The 23843-nt window shown below is 42.8% G+C and overlaps 2 protein-coding genes across 2 annotated transcripts in view; both read right to left on the reverse strand.

Annotated features, from left to right (window-relative positions):
- Window positions 1-2377, reverse strand: part of C2H3orf20 (chromosome 2 C3orf20 homolog) — a 34108-nt gene extending 31731 nt beyond the window's left edge. The window contains exons 1-4 of the mRNA XM_044277236.1: window positions 2240-2377; window positions 1953-2073; window positions 1137-1268; window positions 930-1040 (exon numbers count right to left, since the gene is read on the reverse strand). Of these exons, the coding sequence (XP_044133171.1) occupies window positions 930-1040; window positions 1137-1268; window positions 1953-2073; window positions 2240-2292 (417 nt within the window). The 5' untranslated portion in view covers window positions 2293-2377. The remainder of the gene's footprint in view (window positions 1-929; window positions 1041-1136; window positions 1269-1952; window positions 2074-2239) is intronic.
- A 3751-nt stretch (window positions 2378-6128) lies between these two features.
- Window positions 6129-19713, reverse strand: LOC122925871. The gene is made up of 7 exons (XM_044277220.1): window positions 19637-19713; window positions 17818-17880; window positions 12700-12803; window positions 12043-12605; window positions 9993-10067; window positions 8545-8644; window positions 6129-6354 (listed from the first exon to the last, which is right to left on the reverse strand). The coding sequence occupies exons 2-7, from the start codon at window positions 17863-17865 to the stop codon at window positions 6129-6131; spliced, it is 1116 nt and encodes a 371-aa protein (XP_044133155.1). The 5' UTR covers window positions 17866-17880; window positions 19637-19713.
- Window positions 19714-23843: the final 4130 nt, after the last annotated feature.

Here is a 23843-nt window from a genome sequence, read left to right on the forward strand (position 1 = left end):
TGACTTTCAATGGAGTTCATGACGGATCCATCTTGGCTATGTTACAGATAATACAATCGGATCTGTTCATGACAGATGCATGCAGTTGTATTATTGTAACGGATCCGTTTTTTTGCAGATCCATGACGGATGTGCCCAAAACACGAGTGTGAAAGTAGCCCAAGCCACATTCTAATCAGTAAGATAAGAACTGAGCTGTAATGAGAGTTTATAAGGTCAGAGAGCAGAGATAAGGAGCCCGTCAGATTAGCTGACTGACAGAGAGAAAATTCAGATCTCTCTATTAGAGCATCTCAGGTCTGTACAGAAAAAAGGTTCCATATTTTTAATAAAGACCAATTTAAAAATAGATTTTTAGCTAAAATGAATACAACGCAAATAATAAAAAAAATGCCCCAAAAGGTCTACATAGCCTTTAATTATGGAAATTATACTGATAAGAATGTGGCTTAAATAAGTGTTTATGACCTCTTAGTAAATTAGAGATTATTAGATGGCACAAAGTGAAAGTAAAAAGTTTCAGTCACTCAGCTAGACAGTTAACCATTTGTGACAGAACAGCTGAATATTTATAATAAAGACCAATAGAAAAAAAAGATTTATAGCCCAAAATGAGTAGAATGCAATCATAAAAAAAATTGCCTCTAAAGGTGTACATAGCCTTTAAGTACCATAGGCATAAAAATTTAAATTTCTGTCATTTACTTTCTTATTCCGGGCCCCAATAAAATAATCGAAGCCAATGCTCTCTATACAATGCATGTGAAAGATGTCATACAAAGAAGTGTCGGAGAAAAGCTGAGATTTTCCACAATTGTCAGCCATCAATTCTATGTAGGCTGATGGCTCAAAACAAATGTGCTGACAATTCAAAATGTCAGTAGCGTCAATGTCATGAAAACTGCATAAGAAATCATCATTTTGCTTACAGTTTTCTTTGGACTCCTCTTTGTGTCCTTGTCCTTTGCTTTCTTCTTGTTTGCTTTAACCATTTCTCTTGCAGTTTTTGAAGAAAAATTCTCATTTGTCATAAGCTGGCCCTAGAACGTCATATAATACATGATATAATGTAATATCTAAACCACTGAGCCCAGAATGATTATAAAGAGTCTCCTCCTGTATTCATATAAGCTTACCAAATCTTCAGTCTGTGGAGGAGGAACATCCAGGACTGGTGAGAGAGATAAACGCACAGTCTCATGCTGCCATCTGAAGATCAAGCTAATAGCATACTGGCCGGCAATCCTAACATAGACATGTTCATTAACCTAGGTAAGAAAGAGTACCCACATAAGGTGTGTAAGGTAAGTAATATAATTCCTACAGGGAGAAGACGCTTGGGGGTGTCACTCATCCCCCTGAAAAAATAAGATCTACCAACAGAACTCTTATGTATAAATATGGTGCAAAAATGGTGAGGTGGAATTAAAGGGGTTTTCCAAGACTTTAATACTAATGACCCATCCTCAGGATAGCTCATCAGTATCTGATCGATGGGGGTCCTAGGTGTTCATCAGCTGTTTGAGCAGGCACCGGTGCTCCTGTGAGTGTGCGCCGCTTGCTTCTCACAGTTTACCAAGCTCAGCGTCGTACACTGTATAGCAGTTGTGCTTGGGATCGCTGCTCAGCCCCATTCACTTCTATGGGGCTGAGCTGCCCTTAGTCCACATGACAGATCAACTTGTCATCACTGGCCTAGGAAAAGCAGAGAGGCGGCCACAAGGCTACTGTGACCACCGCTGCCTTCTTAAACAGCTGATCGACGGAAGTCCTGGGTGTTGGACCCCCACCGATCAGATACTGATGACCTATCCTGAGGATAGGTCATGATGATTTCAAATCTCGGAAAACGACTTTAATCTTAGTTCAACACTGTATTCAAAGCTTCCCTTATAAACGATGCATTTTATGAACTCGTCATGAATTACAGTATCAATCAATGGGCACATTACCTGCACTGTAAAGGGATCAGACAGTTTGCCTTTTTTGGGCCAGTCCCATTCCTTTATTGTCTCTCCCTCTTTATTCTTCACTACTCCTCCAACTTGGTTGTATTGCAATAGGAAAACATTGCTATGAAATATTAAAACTGATAAGTGATGACATAATAAGTTACTAGCAAACTGACGTGGTCATTTTAACTGTATATGTTACAGTAGCTCAAAAAGATAGGTAGACCAGAAGATAAAATTACCAGCCAAAGAAACCATGGAGAATAAACACCATCTACTATACTAACCTCTCTGGAGAATGAATGCTGCCATGTCCAAATGGAGTGAATGTGCCCAGCATGCTCTGCTCCGGAGAAAATATATTTGTATAAAAACCTCCAGATGACAAGCAAGAGTAGCTCTGACACACCGCCAGATGTCCAGAAGGATAGATGGATTGTGCGTTAAGGGAACATGTCCTATAATTTCCAAACTGTTAATATGATCATGATGCATTCTGTATGTGCCAGGATTAGTCTATACTCTATAATCTCTTATTGTTGTCAGTTTTTGTTTTTTTCCAGCTCTCTGGGACCAACCGTTCTTGAGATATTCACAAAAAAATAATAATACAAAAGCAAATAGGGCAACATCACATGGCCTGCATTAACTAATAGAAGCTTGAAGGTCCTTGATGCTTAGCCTTTCTGACATGCACACTCTCACATGACCCCTATTGGCCAATAGAAGCTTGCACATCTCATTCTTAGGGTCCATTCACCCGTCCGCAAGTGTCTTGCGGATCCGCAAAACACGGACACCAGCCATGTGCGATCCGCATTTTGCGGACCGCACATGGCCGGCCTGGTGATAGAAATGCCTATTCTTGTCCATGGCTGTAGACAAGAATAGGACATGCTCTATCTCTTTTGTGGGTTCTTTTGCAGTCCCATTGAAATGAATGGGTCTGCCCCCGTTCCACAAAATTGCGGAACAGATGGGGACCCGTTCATACAGATGTGTGAATAGACCCTTAGCCTTACTGACATACACACAATTTTACACCAGGTTTCTATAACAACTCATTGTTTTCTTCATTGTTATAGGGAAACTGTGGATGTCACTGTTGTCACTACTGCTATGGGGCCCTGTGGATGTCACTGTTATGGGTCACTTTGGATGATACTGTTATGGGGGAGCGGTGCATGTCACTGTTATGGGGCTCTGTGGATATCCCTGTTATGGGAGCGCCATAGATCTCACTGTTATGGGGTCACACTGGATGATACTGTTATGGGGGAGCAGTGCATATCAATGTTATGGGGCTCTGTGAATATCACTGTTATGGGGACTCTGTGGATGACACTGTTATGGGGGCACTGTGTATGTCACTGTTATGGGGCTCTGTGTATGTCACTGTTATGGGGGCTCTGTGGATGACACTGTTATGGGGGCCCTGTGTATGTCACTGTTATGGGGACGTAGTGCATGTCACTGTTATGGGGCTCTGTGGATATCCCTGTTATGGGAGTACCATAGATCTCACTGTTATGGGGTCATACTGGATGATACTGTTATGGGAGAGCAGTGCATAGCACTGTTATGGGGGCTCTGTGTATGTCACTGTTATGGGGCTCTGTGGATATCACTGTTATGGGAGCGCCATAGATCTCACTGTTATGGGGTCACTCTGGATGATACTATTATGGGGGAGCAGTGCATGTCACTGTTATGGGGCTCTGTGGATATCCCTGTTATGGGAGCGCCATAGATCTCACTGTTATGGGGTCACACTGGATGATACTGTTATGGGGGAGCAGTGCATATCAATGTTATGGGGCTCTGTGAATATCACTGTTATGGGGACTCTGTGGATGACACTGTTATGGAGGCACTGTGTATGTCACTGTTATGGGGACGTAGTGCATGTCACTGTTATGGGGCTCTGTGTATGTCACTGTTATGGGGGCTATGTGTATGTCACTGTTATGGGGGCTCTGTGGATGACACTGGTATGGGGGCCCTGTGTATGTCACTGTTATGGGGACGTAGTGCATGTCACTGTTATGGGGCTCTGTGGATATCCCTGTTATGGGAGTACCATAGATCTCACTGTTATGGGGTCATACTGGATGATACTATTATGGGAGAGCAGTGCATAGCACTGTTATGGGGGCTCTGTGTATGTCACTGTTATGGGGCTCTGTGGATATCACTGTTATGGGAGCGCCATAGATCTCACTGTTATGGGGTCACTCTGGATGATACTATTATGGGGGAGCAGTGCATGTCACTGTTATGGGGCTCTGTGGATATTACTGTTATGGGGGCTCTGTGGATGACACTGTTATGGGGGCTCTGTGTATGTCACTGTTATGGGGGCTCTGTGTATGTCACTGTTATGGGGGCACTGTTTTTATCACTGTTATGGGTGCACTGTTTTTATCACTGTTATAGAAGCACAGTGAATGTCACTGTTATGAGAACATTGTGGATGTCTTTTAACCACACACAAGGTTGTAATATTATTTTGTGGATTACAGCAGGCCCAGTCAGTAATATAACTATGTATGTGTTCCAAGACCAGTAGTATACACTGTTCTTTTCCATGGTTACGGACACCCTGCAATCCAGCAGTGGTGGACGCGCTTGCACACTATAGGAAAAAGCTTCAGCCAGTCTGGTCGCCAGGACCATGGAAGCTCACAGAGGGTAGTGCTTTTTTCTATTAAAGCAAAGGAAGCAATATGGACAATCACAATACATTAGTAAGTGCCTTGTATTAACTTTCTCTACATAATAAATGCTATTTGATGAAGTGAGACAAACCCTTTAAATAACTGTGGCCATATTAGACAGTTCTATGACTGTGGTTTTTGTGTGCCAAAAAGAACTGCCAAACAGTTTTGACCTTAAAGAGGACTTTTCATGGGTTCAGACATTACGAAGTAAGTAGCAGCCTATGTAGGGCATAGTCCATGGATGTAAGATCGCATACTATTTTTTCTTGGCGCCGCTCTGTTCGACAACTGTGCCCCTGTTCACTTCTCCCGTCTGGCATGCTAATAAATAGCATTGGTACAGGGAGGAGGAGACTTCCCTGTTTCTCAATGGGCGTCTCCTTCTCCCTGGCTGTAGCGCGGTCCAATCACAACGGAGAGCGTCACATCCAAGGAGAAGGTGAGATTTTTTTCTCCCTGGATGTAACGCTCTCCGTTGTGATTGGACCACGCTACAGCCAGGGAGAAGGAGACGCCCATTGAGAAACAGGGCAGTCTCCTCCTCCCTGTACCGATGCTATTCATTACCATACCTGGCGGGAGAAGTGAACAGGGGCACAGCGGGCGAACGGAGCAGCGCCCAGATAAAATAGTAAGCCATCTTACATCCATGGACTATGCCCTACATAGCCTGCTACTTATTTCATAATGTCTGGACCCATGAAAGGTTCCTTTTTAACTGGAGTCCATACAGCCCCACTCACATGAGGCCAGCCTAACTGCTCACTTCCTGCCTGCAGTCCTCTCTGCCCATAGGGAACCAACCCACATGTGCCCTCTCTGGTTCTCTATGCCAGTGCGTACATCCTAACTAGTCCATAGCCAATGGCTGCCTGTCTTGGGTTATTTAAGACACCTTCCTCTATGGGAGGATGCCTGAGCAATTGGTTCTCTAGTTTGCTAGTCCCTGCAAAGATATGTTGATTTACTATTCTGATTTCCAATGACGGACTTCTGTCTGCTTACTGGATTTGACCCTCTGCTGCCTGGCCTGACATCTGCCTGACTCCTGTATTCACCCCTTTCTGCATGTAATGGCTTGCCAGTTTACTGGATTGTACGAAATCTGCCTCCCATGACCTCACCCTGCCCCCTTGGTGCAACACACCAGTGTCTCTGGACCCACCTGGGTAAGCTGTCAGTAAACAGAGACTACTTCAAGAGGAGGCAGCCTGGTGGTTCCCCTGCTGCATTGTCCATCTCTATGTATAGGAGATAACCTGTGAAGACCAGGGCGCTACTTAGATAATGCCTAGGAAAAGCATAAGAAAAGCATAAGAAATAGTCCCAAGGCAAATATGTACAGTGACACAGTGGGTCCACACCTGCTCCATGGCACCATTATATGATTTCGGCATATGTAGCCACACTAGACCATACATGTTCATTAGAACCCAGTATTCACATTGAGAGGATATTAAACCATTGCAGAACCATCAATGAGTGCATAATGGAGTTTGCGCAAAGAAGAATTTTCCCGTATGATGTCTGGGATGTGTGGTTTTCCATTTGTCAGCACATGTACTGGAGGCTTACAGTGCTTCTTTTGCTTTATGAATGAATCTTTTTTAGTATTTTCATAGTACCGGAGGATAACTGGTTTGCAGAATCCTTTCTCATGTAACACTGATAACTGCTTGTTTCTGTGAAAAAAGTAACGTAAGATCAGAACATGACCATCCAACACAGAACTATGGAACAAGTCAAAGCTCAAGTCAGTTATAGCTTTCATAAATGAGGTTGACAAGGTTCATGAGAACAACATTATGTTTGACACTGCTCAGTTAGGCCTCATGCACACGGCCGTTGTTTGGGTCCGCATCCGAGCCGCCGTTTTGGCGGCTCGGATGCGGACCCATTCACTTCAATGGGGCCGCAAAAGATGCGGACAGCACTCCGTGTGCTGTCCGCATCCGTTGCTCCGTTCCAAGGCCCCGCCCCAAAAAAAAAAAAACGTCCTATTCTTGCCTGTTTTGTGACAAGAATAGGCATTTCTACAATGGGCGTACCGCAAAAAACAGAACGGTTGTGTGCATGAGGCCTTAAAGAGAGTCTTGTCACTAGGAAATTCACTGATAAACAAGACAACACCTTGTAGGTCTATCTCACCTGGATAGAATGATACCTTTCAAGCAATCTGTTGCTTCTTTCTTCTTTCTGCCCTCGCTGCGCTTAACTGCTCATTTGCATATAGTGAAAGGTATTCTCCAGAATGAAACAACAGATCGCTAAGTGAAAGGTATCATCATTTTCAGCTGAGCTTGCTCTACAAGGCCTGGATTATCAGTAAATTTCTTGGTGACAGACTCCCTTTAACTGAGGACTAAACAAGGTAATGTTCTTCTCAACCTTATCAACCTCAATAGAGACCACTTACTTGTGCATTAGCATCAGCTTAACCCTTTGAGGACCAAGGGACGTATTTGTCCCATGTTTTTAATTGCCTGTATCGTCTAATTAAGAACTTAAAATACTTTTATTTTTTTGTTTGAGTCAAAATATTAGTTATTATCAGCAAATGGATCTAGCTTTTTGCCAGTTATTTCATGAAATGGCTTAGTTACAGCAACTGAAGTGTATGAACTTCAGTTGCTGTAACAAAAAATGTTTTGCTTCTTTTGGCCTTCCATTGAAAATAATGTAAAAAGTCACATTTGTCCCGTGTCATAACTCCTCCCCCAAAAATGACACAAGCGTGGAAATGGTTTTATTTATTGTTCAAATACATTCTTAAATGGAAAAAAATATAATTATTTTTATATTGATGACGGTAATCTTATGGTCCTCAAAGGGTTAAGGCCTCTTGCACACAACCGTATGGCTTTTTCTGTATTTTGCAGTCCACAAAAAACATCCTCAAAAAATACGGATGACGTCCGCGTGCATTCCGTTTTTTGGCGGAACGGAACAGCTGGCCCCTCATAGAACAGTACTATCCTTGTCTAATAGGACATGTTCTATCTTTGAACGGAACGCAAATATGGAAACAGAAGGCATACAGAGTACCTTAAATTTTTTTTGCGGATCCATTGAAATGAATGGTTCCGTATACGGTCGGTATACAGAACGCAAAAAACTAAACGGAAAAAAAACGTTCATGTGCAAGAGGCCCAAGGGTCCATTCACACGTCCGTAGTGTATTGCGGATCCGCAAATTGCAATTGCGGACAAGAATAGAACATGTTCTATTTTTTTCGGGGGCCGCGGTCCGGAAGATCGGGGCCGCGCTCTGAAAATGCAGATGCGGACAGCACACTGTGTGCTGTCCGCATCTCTTCCGGCCCCATAGGGAATGAATGGGTCCGGGTTCGTTCCGCAACGTTTTGGAACGGATCTGGACCCATTCTACGGATGTGTAAATGAACCCTAACATGTGAATTTTAATGGTATCTGTCAACTTAGGGATTGTTCACACAACCGTGTCGTTTTTTTGCGTTCCGCAAAACATGGATGCCGCCCGTGTGCCTTCCGCAATTTGGAGTTTGTTTTCTCCCAGGCTGTGAGCTGTGCGCTGCGATTGGCCAGCTCTGCAGCCTAGGAGAAGGAGACGCCCACAGGACAAGGGCAGACACCGCCTACTATAACTTACAGAGCAAAGGTACCGGAGGGCATAACGGGAGAACTGAGCGGCGAGATCCCCGGGCGCCGCTCTCAATGTCAGCTTACTTAGTTCACATTGTTTTTACAAGTGAAAGATCCTCTTTAAAACCACAAGAGTGGTCTACTAAGACTCTATCAAACATGTTACCACTAAGGTCCTACATGAAAGGTCCTAATAAGCCGCCATCATTTCTCTATAGCACCCATATCATTTATTATATGATAGGCCTTACATTTGGATCTGTGCAAGCTGCAGTCTCTCTAGGGCCCAGGAAATCAATCTTCTCCACTCCATATCCTCAGATTTGGATTCATTTGTTTGCGAAACCCATCCTGAATCAGACATGAAAAACTGATGTTTAACGAACAAGTGGAGCTATTACAAAGAATAGTAGTTGCACCTAAAACCACCTTGGACTCAACTGGAAAATGGATGATAGAAGGACAAAAAGCCTTGGGCTACGATGAGGACTCTTTTATGTGATTTACTATAGTTGTAGTAATCATAACGATTAACTGCATAACATACACATATATAGAGCTCTCCTGCATTTCCACCATGTCAAAGTTCTTAATTGTTTCATCGTCTATAGGGTGCACTGTGTATATTATACATGGTTCATGGTCATGATGTGTTCTGGATTTTGCTGAAAAAGTGCAAGTACTGATAAGACTGTTAATATGTCTGAAAAGAACAGAAAGTACTTATGCATTTTAAAGGGGTTTTCTCACAAAGACAAAGGGGGTCATTTATATTAGGCATATTCCGTGTGCAGATTGAGGTACAGAGGTCCTTTGTGCAACAATCTGCAACTTTTCCCCGCTCATGCCAGGTCTAAAAAAAGTGGGCATGGCGTGGAAGAGGACGGGTCGGCAGTCCCCTCTCCTTTCATTTTCTTTGCCTGTTTTAGACATAGAAAATGGTCTAAATGTAAAACAGCTAGGAAGCTGTCATACATTTAGAAGTGTCCGGCGCCTCTACATAACTTCGGCAGATCCACCTCCAGCGCAGGGCCTTATTAAGACCGTAGTCTAAAACGCCGGTCTTAATAAATGTACTCTTTGTAATAAGGGTGACAGAGTTCTGGTACCTAGAGGGATGTCCTGAGCGCAGAATCCGCTCTGTGAAGCTCATATTCCCCAACAGGACATATGGACGGTTGTTTCTGTCATGAGACAACCTCTTTAACATGTGGGTGCAGATTTAGACAACACATCACCATTTCATTTGCAAGTACTATGGCTTATCACTAAATGGTCAAAGTCTACATTTACTCTATAACAGTTTGGGTGACCTTCAAAGTATTCTACTTGTATGATCATATTATTGTTATTATCATTATTATTATCATCATCATCAAGAACTATACAGGCAGGGGCGGACTGGGAACTAAAATTGGCCCTGGAAAAAATACTAAAAGTGGCACCATTTTGTAGTTGGGTCAAAATTAATGGAAGGCAGGGCCAGCAATACCATATTGTGGCACATTATTCCTACCCAACAGAGCCAAATACCACCGTCCATCACAAAATACTGCCAGCAGCACTAAATACATCCCCAAAAACTTCCACTGGCCGGCCATGAGGAGGTCTCAGGCAGCCCCCTGGGCATTGGCCCCCCGGGAAATTTCCCTGTAAGGTCTGTGGCCAATCCGCCCCTGCATACAGGATTAATGTCTACCTTTGTCTTCAGATACTCTAGATGACATTGAGAAACTGATGGTAACTGGTAAATGGGCTGCAAAGTTCTGAGGGGCTAGACAAAGAGAAAAAGCAAATTATCATTCTAAATGTGTGTACAAATGAGCATTATATGAAAAGCAATCAAACATATTGCTCGTAAATATGAAGAAAAAAGACCTATTCATAGAGTCAGATTAGATGCCCAGGAGTCTTGGATAACTGGATTATAACCCATTTGACAGCTCTAATCATGATGAAATTGGTTGTAACCCTGCTTCCCAGAGACAGGTAAAACTAATGAAGGGCTGTTACAATTTTGACAACTAGACAGAAGAGAACAAGAGACTCTTAAGGAGAATGGCGATTTAAAGGGAATCTGTCACTCTGCTACAGTAGTACTGCACATATGGAGTTTTTTGTTTTCCTACTAACCCCCCTCCCCGTTCCACCACTATCACCATTTAGACCTGTACTGAGTCCTCTCCATTATGTCAGAATAGCTCAGCAGTCCTGACCATGTATTTCAGTGCAGCTTTGACTACTGACAGCGGGGGAACAGGGGCAGTAGAAAAATTAAAAATAGTGATCTGGACTCCATATCTGCAGTACTACTCATGTACTACAGTAAATAATAACCAAACATCGGGGTGACAGATTCCCTTTAAACCAACCCATGTTAATCTCCCTAGTACAGCATTCTGAGCTAACAGAATGGGTTCCCATTGTTAGGCAGAGCCAAGAGCCATGCTAGAAAACCACAGGTGTCCACAAATAGTAGTGCACATTCAGCTGTGCTGCCTGTGGTAGAAGCATAATGGGATTAGGATCCTTTTACACAGGCTGAAATTGGAACCATTATTGGGGACAATTGTTCATATGAGGGCTCATTCCTCATAATTGTCCTGTGTAAAGGTGTTGCTGATGAATGAGCAAATGCTTGATTGTCAGGTGATCACATTTGTATCAGTGCATCGCACTGTGTGAATTGGGATGTGCTACTGACAATCAAGGAATCTGTATAAGGATGAACAATTGTAGTAGCGATCATTCATCCCCATACAGAGGTGATGATTGCTGTATATAAATGCAGCTTTACTGCAGTTAAAGGGACTCTGTCACCAGTTTCTAACCCCCACTTTTAAAAATATTGTTCTGTCCATGGAGCCCTTGTGATTACTAAGGTGTTGTTATAAGCTAAATCTGCTGGCTCGTTTTGATAAAAAAAGTTTTATCTAACCTGTCAGTCATATAGATAAGGTGCCCAGGGCGTTTCTCATGGTCTGAAGATGCCGCCCGCCGCCGCCGCCGTTGGTGCCCAGCTCCTCCTCATGTGCGCGCACTTCGCTCAATGAGGCTGAATCGAAAAGTCCGCACGGGCGCATCAGGCACAGGCCTGTGCGCACGCGCGGGATCTTAGAAAAGAAGGAGGGGGGACTGAGTGAGAGCCGGAGGCGTATTTCTTGATATTCAGGCGGCGCTGACCAGAGCAGAGGAGGAGCTGGGCACCAACGGCGGCGGCGGCGGGCGGCATCTTCAGACCATGAGAAACGCCCTGGGCACCTTATCTATATGACTGACAGGTTAGATAAAACGTTTTTTTTATCAAAACGAGCCAGCAGATTTAGCTTATAACAACACCTTAGTAATCACAAGGGCTCCATGGACAGAACAATATTTTTAAAAGTGGGGGTTAGAAACTGGTGACAGAGTCCCTTTAAACAATTAAGCAATAACCATGAATAAACAGTTAGTTTTTGATCCTTGACCTGTGCATTGCCCTATGTAAATGGGTCCTTAGGGTCCTTTTACCTAGACAAATTGCCTACAAGTGCCAATCAACATTATCGCCACTCACTGACCTGCATTGATTTGATATTAATGCAGAGTTTTTGTGTAAATACAGTAGTTTGTGTGATCATTCCTTCTTAGTTTCACTCTGGGACACAGCCGTAATTTTTTGTTACATCAGACAACTCCCTAAACATGTAGATTCCATACAAAATGAAACATTGGTGTGATGCACTAGTACTGGCAGGTGATACACGTACATTTGTTTCCTGTAGGCTTGATGTGGCTGAATTCTTGTCCCGCTTTATCCTTGCTGCCCTCCAGTAGTGTAGCGTTGGCTTTATTTTTATTATTCTTGATATTGTCTCCACTCTCCAGGTTGGCAGGGGTTTTGTACTCGCTCTCCTCTGCAGCTGATTGTTCACTTGTGTCTACTGTCTTCTTGGACGTCAGTGATTGCCACTGCTTTTTTGGGTAAACTGCTCCTTCAATAAGCTCCTTCCAACTATAGTTCAGCACATTCACCACACCTTGAGGGAAAACAATCTCATACCGGGAGAAGAAACGCAATAGCTTCCCAAGCTCATAAAGCAAAGTTGGAGCAACATATTTATAGTCTTCAAATGGGTTCATGAACTGGTCCTCATCATGGACGCCCTGACTGAGCTTCTGGTTATGGATGTCTCCCCCATTCTTGACAAAGCTAGGTGCGGCAATCTCCGGTAGCACGGTATACTTCTCTTTATGCTGCTTCTCTTCTTTAGGTGATATCACATGCTTCTTTTCAGCTTGAGCAGAAATCCCTTTTTTATTTTTGTTCAGGCTGGTGTAAAACACAAAAAATATCAGATATCTGGTGTGCCTAGAGGGTGCTAGGCAGTTATGAGAACGACAGAAAGGTAAGAATTTTACAATACCTGTTAATGAAGCTTGCAAGACGTGGATTGATGTTCAGGTACTTCATATCTGACGGTAATTCCTCTGGCACTTTCTTCATTCTTTTAATTGTCTTTGTTTTCAACTGGAATACAACTCAAGCATTTGAAGATGACAGCCATATATTACTAATACATAATACCACATCATCTAAAGGGCTTGTGTCACAAAACATATTCTTCATTTTTCAAACCAGCACCAGGATCTGAAAAATTTTCTATGGACTTTTCAGTATTTTGCAGTCCACAAAAAACGGATCCGTCAAAAATACGGAAGACGTCCGTGTGCATTCTGATTTTTGCGGAACGGAACAGCTGGCACCTGATAGGACAGTACTATCCTTGTCCGTTATGCAGACAATAATAGGACATGTTCTATCTTTGAACGGAAATACGGAAACAGAATGCATATGGAGTACATTCAGTTTTTTTTGCAGACCCATTGAAATGAATGGTACCGTATACAGAACGCAAAAAACGGAACGTAAACGGAAATAAAAACGGTTGTGTGCAAGAGGCCTAATTGTATTGATTCACAGTTCTAAATTCCTAGCACACACAGATTAAGGCCTCCTGCACACGACCGTATGGCCTTTTCAGTGTTTTGCGGTCCGTTTTTCACGGATCCATTGTTCCGTTTTTGTTTCCGTTGTGCTTCCGTTTCTGTTCTGTTTTTCCGTTCCGTTTTTCTGTATGGCATATACAATATACAGTAATTACATAGATAAAATTGGGCTGGGCATAACATTTTTAATAGATGGTTCTGCAAAAAACGGAACGGAAACGGAAGACATACGGATGCATTTCCGTATGTGTTCCGTTTTTTTGCGGACCCATTGACTTGAATGGAGCCACGGAACGTGATTTGCGGGCAATAATAGGACATGTTCTATCTTTAAACGGAACGGAAATACGGAAACGGAATGCATACAGAGTACATTCTGTTTTTTTTTTTTGCGGAACCATTGAAATGAATGGTTCCGTATACGGAACGCAAAAAAAAACGGCCAGTAAACGGTGGAAAAAACGGTCGTGTGCAGGAGGCCTAAGGCAAATTGACATCATAGAGCCACAGCAGAGGACATGCTTGGTTTGCCACAGCTGCCTTCACCACTAGGGGTACATTGGGCTTTTACTCCCATACTCATTTATTATTAGACTTTATTCTGCACTTGATTTTAGTCCCACTAGGGGAGTTGAAGCTATGATTTGTTGATTGCATCTATAATGCTTTGGAATATTTAGTATAGTTAAACATTAGTGCATATCAGTGTTAGGTGCTAAACCAATTAAAGGGGTTGTCCCACGAAAAATATTCAACAGTTTTCAAACCAGCACCTTGATCTGAATAAATTTATAATTGTGTGTAATTAAATGTTTTGCATAGCCACTGAGTTATTCAATAAAATGTATCTGTATAGCGCCACCTGAGGTTTGTTCTTTTTCTTATTTCTTTGTCCAGCTCACTGAGAAGGCCGCACATGCTCAGTTTCATCCTTCCTCTGCCTCCTGAACTGTGATAGGGAGAGCTGAGACACGCCCCCTGAGCTGCAGCAGAAAAGGCACTGATGACCTTAGGATAAGTAATCAATATCAGGCCAACGGGGGTCTAACTCCTGACACCCCCCAATCAGCTGTTTGAAAAGGCCACAGCTGTACATTGCATAGTGGCTTTGCTTGGTATTGCAGCCCAGACCCATTCACTTGAAAGGGACTGAGCTGCATATAGGCCATGTGACCAATGAACTTGACTTACTGGCCTAGGAGAATGCCGCGGCCTCCAATGGAGCGTTGCAGCCTCTTTAAACATCTGATCTGGATAGACTGGAGGCTTTGGCAGATAAGTGAGAGATGAAGTTTAACACTGACAAATGTAAAGTTATGCACATGGGAAGGAATAATGCAAGTCAACCGTACATACTAAATGGTAAAACACTCGGTAACACTGACATGGAAAAGGATCTAGGGATTTTTATAAACAGCAAACTAAGCTGCAAAAAACAGTGTCAGGCGGCTGCTGCCAAGGCCAATAAGATAATGGGTTGCATCAAAAGGGGCATAGATGCCCGTTATGAGAACATAGTCCTACCACTTTACAAATGGCTAGTCAGACAACACATGGAGTACTGTGTACAGTTCTGGGCTCCTGTGAACAAGGCAGACATACAGTACAGACCAAAAGTTTGGACACACCTTCTCATTCAAAGAGTTTTCTTTATTTTCATGACTATGAAAATTGTAGATTCACACTGAAGGCATCAAAACTATGAATTAACACATGTGGAATTATATACATAACAAAAAAGTGTGAAACAATTGAAAATATGTCATATTCTAGGTTCTTCAAAGTAGTCACCTTTTGCTTTTATTACTGCTTTGCACACTCTTGGCATTCTCTTGATGAGCTTCAAGAAGTAGTCACTTGAAATGGTCTTCCAACAGTCTTGAAAGAGTTCCCAGAGATGCTTAGCACTTCTTGGCCCTTTTGCCTTCACTCTGAGGTCCAGCTCACCCCAAACCATCTCGATTGGGTTCAGGTTCGGTGACTGTGGAGGCCAGGTCATCTGGCACAGCACCCCATCACTCTCCTTCATGGTCAAATAGCCCTTACACAGCCTGGAGGTGTGTTTGGGGTCATTGTCCTGTTGAAAAGTAAATGATGGCCCAACTAAACGCAAACCGGATGGAATAGCATGCTGCTGCAAGATGCTGTAGTAGCCATGCTGGTTCAGTATGCCTTCAATTTTGAATAAATCCCCAACAGTGTCACCAGCAAAGCACCCCCACACCATCACACCTCCTCCTCCATGCTTCACGGTGGGAACCAGGCATGTAGAGTCCATCCGTTCACCTTTTCTGCGTCGAACAAAGACACAGTGGTTGGAACCAAAGATCTCAAATTTGGACTCATCAGACCAAAGAACACAATTCCACTGGTCTAATGTACATTCCTTGTGTTCTTTAGCCCAAACAAGTCTCTTCTGCTTGTTGCCTGTCCTTAGCAGTGGTTTCCTAGCAGATATTCTACCATGAAGGCCTGATTCACACAGTATCCTCTTAACAGTTGTTCTAGAGATGTGTCTGCTGCTCGAACTCTGTGTGGCATTGACCTGGTCTCTAATCTGAGCTGCTGTTAACCTGTGATTTCTGAGGCTGTTGACTCGGATGAACTTATCCTCCGCAGCAGAGGTGACTCTTGGTCTTCCTTTGCTGGGGCGGTCCGCATGTGAGCCAGTTTCTTTGTAGCGCTTGATGGTTTTTGTGACTGCACTTGGGGACACTTTCAAAGTTTTCCCAATTTTTCGGACTGACTGACCTTCATTTCTTAAAGTAATGATGGACACTCGTTTTTCTTTACTTAGCTGCTTTTTTCTTGCCATAATACAAATTCTAACAATCTATTCAGTAGGACTAGCAGCTGTGTATCCACCTGACTTCTCCACAACGCAACTGATGGTCCCAACCCCATTTATAAGGCAAGAAATCCCACTTATTAAACCTGACAGGGCACACCTGTGAAGTGAAAACCATTTCAGGTGACTACCTCTTGAAGCTCATCAAGAGAATGCCAAGAGTGTGCAAAGCAGTAATCAAAGCAAAAGGTGGCTACTTTGAAGAACCTAGAATATGACATATTTTCAGTTGTTTCACACTTTTTTGTTATGTATATAATTCCACATGTGTTAATTCATAGTTTTGATGCCTTCAGTGTGAATCTACAATTTTCATAGTCATGAAAATAAAGAAAACTCTTTGAATGAGAAGGTGTGTCCAAACTTTTGGTCTGTACTGTAGCAGAGCTGGAGAGGGTTCAGAGGAGGGAAACTAAAGTAATAACTGGAATGGGGCAACTACAGTACCCTGAAAGATGATCAAAATTAGGGTTATTCACTTTAGAAAAAAGACGACTGAGGGGAGATCTAATTACTATGTATAAATATATCAGGGGTCAGTACAGAGATCTATCCCATCATCTATTTATCCCCAGGACTGTGACTGTGACGAGGGGACATCCTCTGCGTCTGGAGGAAAGAAGGTTTGTACACAAACATAGAAGAGGATTCTTTACGGTAAGAGCAGTGAGACTATGGAACTCTCTGCCTGAGAAGGTGGTGACGGTGAGTACAATAAAGGAATTCAAGAGGGGCCTGGATGTATTTCTGGAGCGTAATAATATTACAGGTTATAGCTACTAGAGAGGGGTCGTTGATCCAGGAAGTTATTCTGATTGCCTGATTGGAGTCGGGAAGGAATTTTTTTTTCCCCTGAAGTGAGGAAAATTGGCTTCTACCTCACAGTTTTTTTTTTTCCTTCCTCTGGATCAACTTGCAGGATGACAGGCCAAACTGGATGGACAAATGTCTTTTTCCGACCTTATGTACTATGTTACTATGTTACTATGATCAGTGGGAGTGCTGGGAGTCAGACCCCCACCAATCAGATATCGATGACCTATACTTTACTACTGGAAAACCCCTAAAACTTTAGTCTTATTTATAATTTTTACATCTGGGTATGGAAATGTGTCTTTACTGTTATGATATAATGCGTGTATTAGTATAATATGACAAAAAAAAATCATAAGATCATGTAGGTTTGCAAACTTTGAAAGTTTGGATTCTAGCAGTGTGAAATGAAAGAGGGCTATATCATAAACTCCTAAACAATCCATTTTGGTTATACAGTAAATAAAGGAAGAAATATCTGACATTTAAGTGCATCATTTTCTCATAGGATGAGATAATCCCTCTAAATCCTTGTATCAAATACTGCTGACATTGCTGGTAAATGCAGTAAAACACCCCCACTATTTCTGATCAAACAGGTCCTGGCAATTGCAGTTAAGTGGTTAGGTAAATCCTAGGAGCCTTTGTCCTAACATGCTTTCTTAGACCCAGTCACAATGTATATGTTATCATTTCACATATTTGTTAATCTGGTTTAAAGGGGCTAGCTTCACAATATTGATGGCCTATCCTCAGTGCAATTAACTATTGGCCTCTCCCTCCAACTCAGCCAATGTGAAATACATTTTAGGTATTTTAAAACCGGATGAGGACACAAGGAACTGATATATAGGCAGGTGAGCATAGAACGTACCTGGTCGTAGAAATACAGAGGTCCTGTTTTCAGCATCATGGATGACATTAGATCTACGGCACACTAGAAAAGATGTCAAACATTTCATCTTTTTAATGACATGATCCCTAGAAGATTCATAAAATGCCTATTGGCCTGCTACTGCCTAGTTTGAAATTAAAGATTGGAGGGAGACGTTATGCATGCGCAGTATGCATTAGTATTAATATTAAAACTGTGAATTGCAATTACAATTCTGCATTCCCTAACACTAAAATATCCATAATTTCTTGTTGGCTCAATGGTCCAGATTTACTATTAGTTAGATGGGGTAGACATCTACACATGGAGTCTTTAAACGCACCAGAGTCATCACAGTGGATCAGTTTGTATGATAAATCTGGCACATCTATAGATCGCCTGTGTATACGTTTAAAGGGGTTTTTCAGGATTACAATATTGATGACCAATCCTCAGGATAAGTCATCATTGTTGTATCTATTTAAATGGACAGATGATCGGGCCAATTATTGTGAACGAACTGTTTTATGAATGCTCTTTCCAAATAATTGCCCAGTGCGAATGTGCTGCCGATCACCCAACAAATGGTGTTTATGTGGCACATAAAATTATTGCTCATTGCCCTGTATAAATGGATATGCTGACACCAAACAATGAATCTATATGGGGATCAATGATCGCAGTAATGACTTTACATCCCCATACACTGGGGCGGATTGGCCATAGACCCTACAGGGAAATTCCCCAGTGGGCCGATGCCCTAGGGTGCCACCCAAGTCCCTTCTCTGCCACTAACGGGGTACATAATGAGCTATCAGAGGTAATTAACGCTATGAAAATCAGGTACCCATGTATCCAGCCAGCAACCGCACATGTCCTCCTATATTCAACTGCTGTGGCCGCATCTCACCTCCTAAGCCCCCTGCTCCATAGACAACTGGAGGAGGAGGACAGAAGATGGTAGCTATTGATGGTCACCACAGAGGGAAAGCTTTTGGGGCAGTATATTGTGCTACACTGTTATTTGGTTGTGCTATGGTAGTAGTGACCCTGCCTACTTGTGTTGCCCGCCTACAACACGGTGCCACTTTAATTCCCAGACAGCCCCTGCCCATACAGAAGGGATGATTACTGTATGTGAATGCAACTTTAAAGAGTGGGCAATGATTGAGAAGCAACGATTTTTTCTCCAATTATCGCCCTGTGTATCAGCCCATGTAAATGAGCCCTAAGGATGTGTTAATCATCAAGCTTGTTGGCTGTTTCCAATAGATGCTACCAGATTTATGAGTATGTCACTGGCTAAAATAAAGGAACTCGAAATCAGTGCGAAATAAGTAAAGCGATGAATTTACAAAGTTACTCAGCTTTTCTGATCATATTTATACAGTATAATAATGTATTATGAAATGGGGTTACAAAGTGACCTTCATATGTTTGTTTCTCAAGTAGAGGGCATGGCAATACTACATAGTCATCAGTTTTACTACATCTCTGATCTGCTAAACCTGAAGAATGCAGGGACTATTTTATAGGATCAAGGAGTGAAGCAAGAAGAGATGTCAACCACAAACAAAACAGATCAAAGTTACAGCCATGTTTAAGCCTGGAACCGGAGAGGAGACCACACCTGAAGTATTCTGTTATAGGTATTAGCGACTCCCAAAACTATGGCTGATCCATAAATGCGGCTGTAAGCAAACATACTATATATTTATACACTATAATGCAGACACTGAATGCTTCTTGCAGTTCCCCATACTACTTTCCTATACTATCCATGAAGCTTAGCAAACATGACCAGATGGATATAACTCACCCTGAGAAGATCAGCTTGTTAGAAGGTCCAGGGTATGAGCAGTAATGGGTGTGTGGCAGCAGGAGAGCATTCGCTCCCACACGGTGCTTGTCCTGCAGAGTTTGAAGGCTGGTTGCTTGGTTACATACACAATCAAGCTGGTTGTGGATTGAGTGTCTACATTACCTACTGGTTTTTGTGTTTGTGCCTGGTCTCAGATCTCACAGACTTTCTTCCTGGAGAATTAAAGGAACACTTCAGTGAATAAAACTGATCTTGTGTTCATTGGAATATGATAAGACTGTATAAAATATATGTATGGCTAGCCATATACAAATACTTTGCCCGTCACATGCTATACTAAAGAAAGTGCCAGCAACATGCCCCTGTAAGGAGCTTCCAAATGAGCTACTTATACGTTGCAGCTCCATCATACATAGTACCAGCCACATGCCCCACCATAAATGCAGGTGCAGCACCCCAGAATAGGGTACTTGCAAAATTGTTTCTTGTTATTTGGTTCTATGTAATATTCTGATGTATTGTACACAAATATTTTGTTATGGATAGGTCAGAATTAACAATCCTGACTCTTTCCTTGTAGGAAGCTAAGAGATGGTCCTAGGACCGCCCCTAGTTTTAGTGTGTGAAGCTAGTGTCAGCTGAGAAAGAGAGAGGAGCTGCATGTGCTCACTCCTTGGATGAACTAGTCCCAGAGAACCACTATCTCTGAGATATCTGTATCAATAAAGCCATCTCTACTTTACAGCACTCCAGAGTGAGAAAAGGAAGAACTAGCATTGGAGTCAGCCAGTAAGGTATTCACTGTTTAAGGCCTTATTCAGACAGTCAGTAATTGGTCAGTGATTTTCATTAGTGATTGTGAGCTAAAACCAAGTACAAAACCACAGACCAAAATCACGGAAATAAGATAATACTGCACTTAGTAAAGTAGATGAAAGCATTATATATGGACAAAGCCCTCACTCTGATATGATAATATCTGAGACACTTAGCCAATATATTTTGATCAAAACACATCTGAGCCCACCTACCCAGCGCCAAGGGGGTCTCAGGTCAGGCGGGTCCCACGCTAAACCTACCTAAGCCATTGGGCTTCATGTTGAGGAGCGCAAACACCGCACATATGGTGTGCTGCTCCTAGTCACCTCCATGTGCTTTAAAACCAAAACCACAGACCAGGGGCAAATCTTTCCATTATACCTTATATCTGTGGAGGCTCCCCTCCTGGTTTTGGTTAGCACTCACTGATGGAAATCACTGACCAAACACTGACCATGTGAAAGCAGCCTAATGCCGATAAAGACTTTACTGCAGAGAGAGGAACATTGCTAATACACTATTCTACACTTTGACATGGTTTGGCCAACTTTATCTTAATCCTGTACCCCTCAGCATGGAAATTACAGACAAGTTTAGCAAGAACCATACTACCAGCTTTAGATTCTGTAGAGAGAGAGAGAGAGCGATTATATAGGGAAGGAGTACTACAATCCCATCATTGTTTATATCCATAAATTGCTATTAGGGAAGACTTGCACTGTGAATTGTTTGGAACTGAGTTTTGGTATTGTTGGATGTACTACAATTCCCATTCTGCACTTTAGTAAAGAGAGACTTTAAAGAGAGTCTATTTTCTACAACTGGCCTGGTTACGGACTCCTGCAGCATTTGCCAGCCACAGCACCTACATCTCCTGCCTTGCACCCATACAACACTAATAACACCAAGGGCACCTTAACTACCATCAGGCAAGAGCCCCAACATCAGGGTGTGCCCTGAGGAAAGAAAGGGTGCACCCTCCAATCACTGCCCAGTAGTCGGGAGCACTTGCATGAGGATTGCTACTGTGATTTATGTGAATAACCGATGCAGCCACTACTACTCTCATCCTCTGCCCCGCTCCTTCTGGCATAGGCAACATATTTTTCCATATACATGGCCAATCACAAGCCAGATAAGTGGTGCTTGTTTAATGATCACACAAGCAAGGTGGTGCCCCCTTTATTTGGGGTTTTGGAGCATGGTATATAATGAGGCAGGATCATATTAATACTGGGTGGCATCTCCCCTTGCTGAGATAGAGGCTGCCACTCTGGCTTGGACTTGGAGACTAATGGGGACATATAAATATCTACATATCGTTAATCCTGGTGACAGAATCCCTTTAACAGGCAGCCTGCTGGCCACAGGTTGCCTGTGATTGGTCTTACCACATTAGTGCATTGTATATCGTGACTACTGTGCTTTTGACTTTGGCTTGTTTTGGACTTCGTCTCTGCGACTTCCCTGGTACTTACGCGACCTCTTGGCTTCTGACCCCGGCTGGTATCCGACTTCGTTATTGTTATTTCGCTTGTACTGTTGTTACCTCTTGGTTCCTGACCTTGGCTTGTGTTGACTTGGATTTAGTATTTTCCTGTGTCCCAGTAACGCCCCTCTTACAGTGCCCAGCCCGCCTTCCTTCCGACTGCGTAACCTCCCACAGCCTCTCATCCCTCTCCTCCCCCTTCCTCACGGCCGAACAAACTGCGTTCCTCCTGGCTTGGACCTTGGCTCCCTTGATTCTGGTTACGATAGTTTTCTTCTTCCTTAGGCCCCTGCACGTATTTAAGCTAGGAACTGCCGCCCAGTTGTACACCGTCGGTTAGAACGGACCGTGCAAGTAGGTAAGGATAGAGGTGCGGGTGGAGTTCAGGGCTGCACTCATCCCTAAAAAAAAAGCAGTAGGACTAATACCACGATGTTCTGGACATACCAAAGGCTAGTCCATGTTCCCTTTATGAATAAAAGACAGGTATGGCCATGGTAGTTAATGGTGCCCCACACCATGACACCTGGTGTTGGTCCTGTGTATCTCTATACTATGCATGGCAGTAGGCACTCTCAAGCCCTCCTGCAAACTCTTCATCAAGGTGATATGTTCTTGGGTCTGTTTAGGAAGGGGGTCTGTTCTGGGGACTGTAACTGCTCTGCAGACTGCAGCCTCAATTTATTAAGGGGGTCTGATCAGGGTCTGTATTTAGGGGGTCTAGGTCTATATTTAAGGGGTCTGGTTTGGAGCATTTGCCTTAATGTGGCGGTATGTTCTTGGGTCTGTATTTGTCTAGTAGAGTCTGTTCTGGGGACTGTAACTGTCTCTCAACATAGAACATTACAGTTTTTGCTATGGGTTTGCCACAGAAGTCACCGTATGCATTACAAAGCATACAATCCATGGTATAAATTGACATTCTGCAGATTTAATACCTGCCCACAGGTCAGTTCATACTGTAAATGCTGCAGATTTTCCACACAGAAAATTAAGACAGAAAATCTGCAGCATTTCTACCGTATGTGAACATACTTTAAGAGATTAGAGGACTGAGCTCTGTATTTGTTTGGGTGGGGGCTGAAAAAAGGGGCTAATAGACAAAAAATCCCTCTATTGCGCCCCATGCATAACTTTAAAACATAATCTTTATTTAATACTCTTTAATAATCAACTGAAAAAAAACCCACAAACATTTAAGGTCCAGGTCACTGCAATTATTCATTCAAAGTGTGCTAGGTGGATGGCAGGAATATTGTGCAAATACCTGTAGATATGGTAGGCTACACTACCCTAAGGCTAGGGCGACACCTGTCACGGCCAGGATCGCTGAGTAGCGGTGATCTCATAGAAATTAATGGGATTGCCTCAGCAGTCGCAAGAAATTCAGCCGCGAACCCATTAATTTCTATGGAATCACCGCTACTTAGCAATCCTGGCTGCAAGAGGTGTCGCGCAACCAGTGTCGCCGTGTCTAGCCTAATAACTAGCATTGCTGCCTTTGATGTAGCGGTTCCCTGCCTAAAAGACTAACTTAACCCTCCCGACATGTTTCGCAGGCTGAGTGGCTTCGTCAGGAGTTACTGTGAGGAGCTCAGCTGTAGACTGATAAATTCCAGCAACAGCTCAGCTACAGAAGACACAAACTCCAGTGAAGAAAAACTGGGTGCTTAATAAATAGCATAAAAATCTATTAGGTTAGTGTAGCCTACCATACCTACAGACATTTGCACAAATATTACTGCCATCCACCTAGCACACCTTGAAAAATAATTGCAGTGACCAAATATTGTAAAATGTTTGTAGTATTTATTCCAGTTGATTATTAAAGTCTATTATAATTAGGGTTATGTATGGGGGCCCAATAGAGGGATTTTATTGGCTATTAGTCCCTTT

The sequence above is a fragment of the Bufo gargarizans genome, chromosome 2 (genome assembly GCF_014858855.1).
Source record: "Bufo gargarizans isolate SCDJY-AF-19 chromosome 2, ASM1485885v1, whole genome shotgun sequence".
Classification (NCBI taxonomy): domain Eukaryota; kingdom Metazoa; phylum Chordata; class Amphibia; order Anura; family Bufonidae; genus Bufo; species Bufo gargarizans.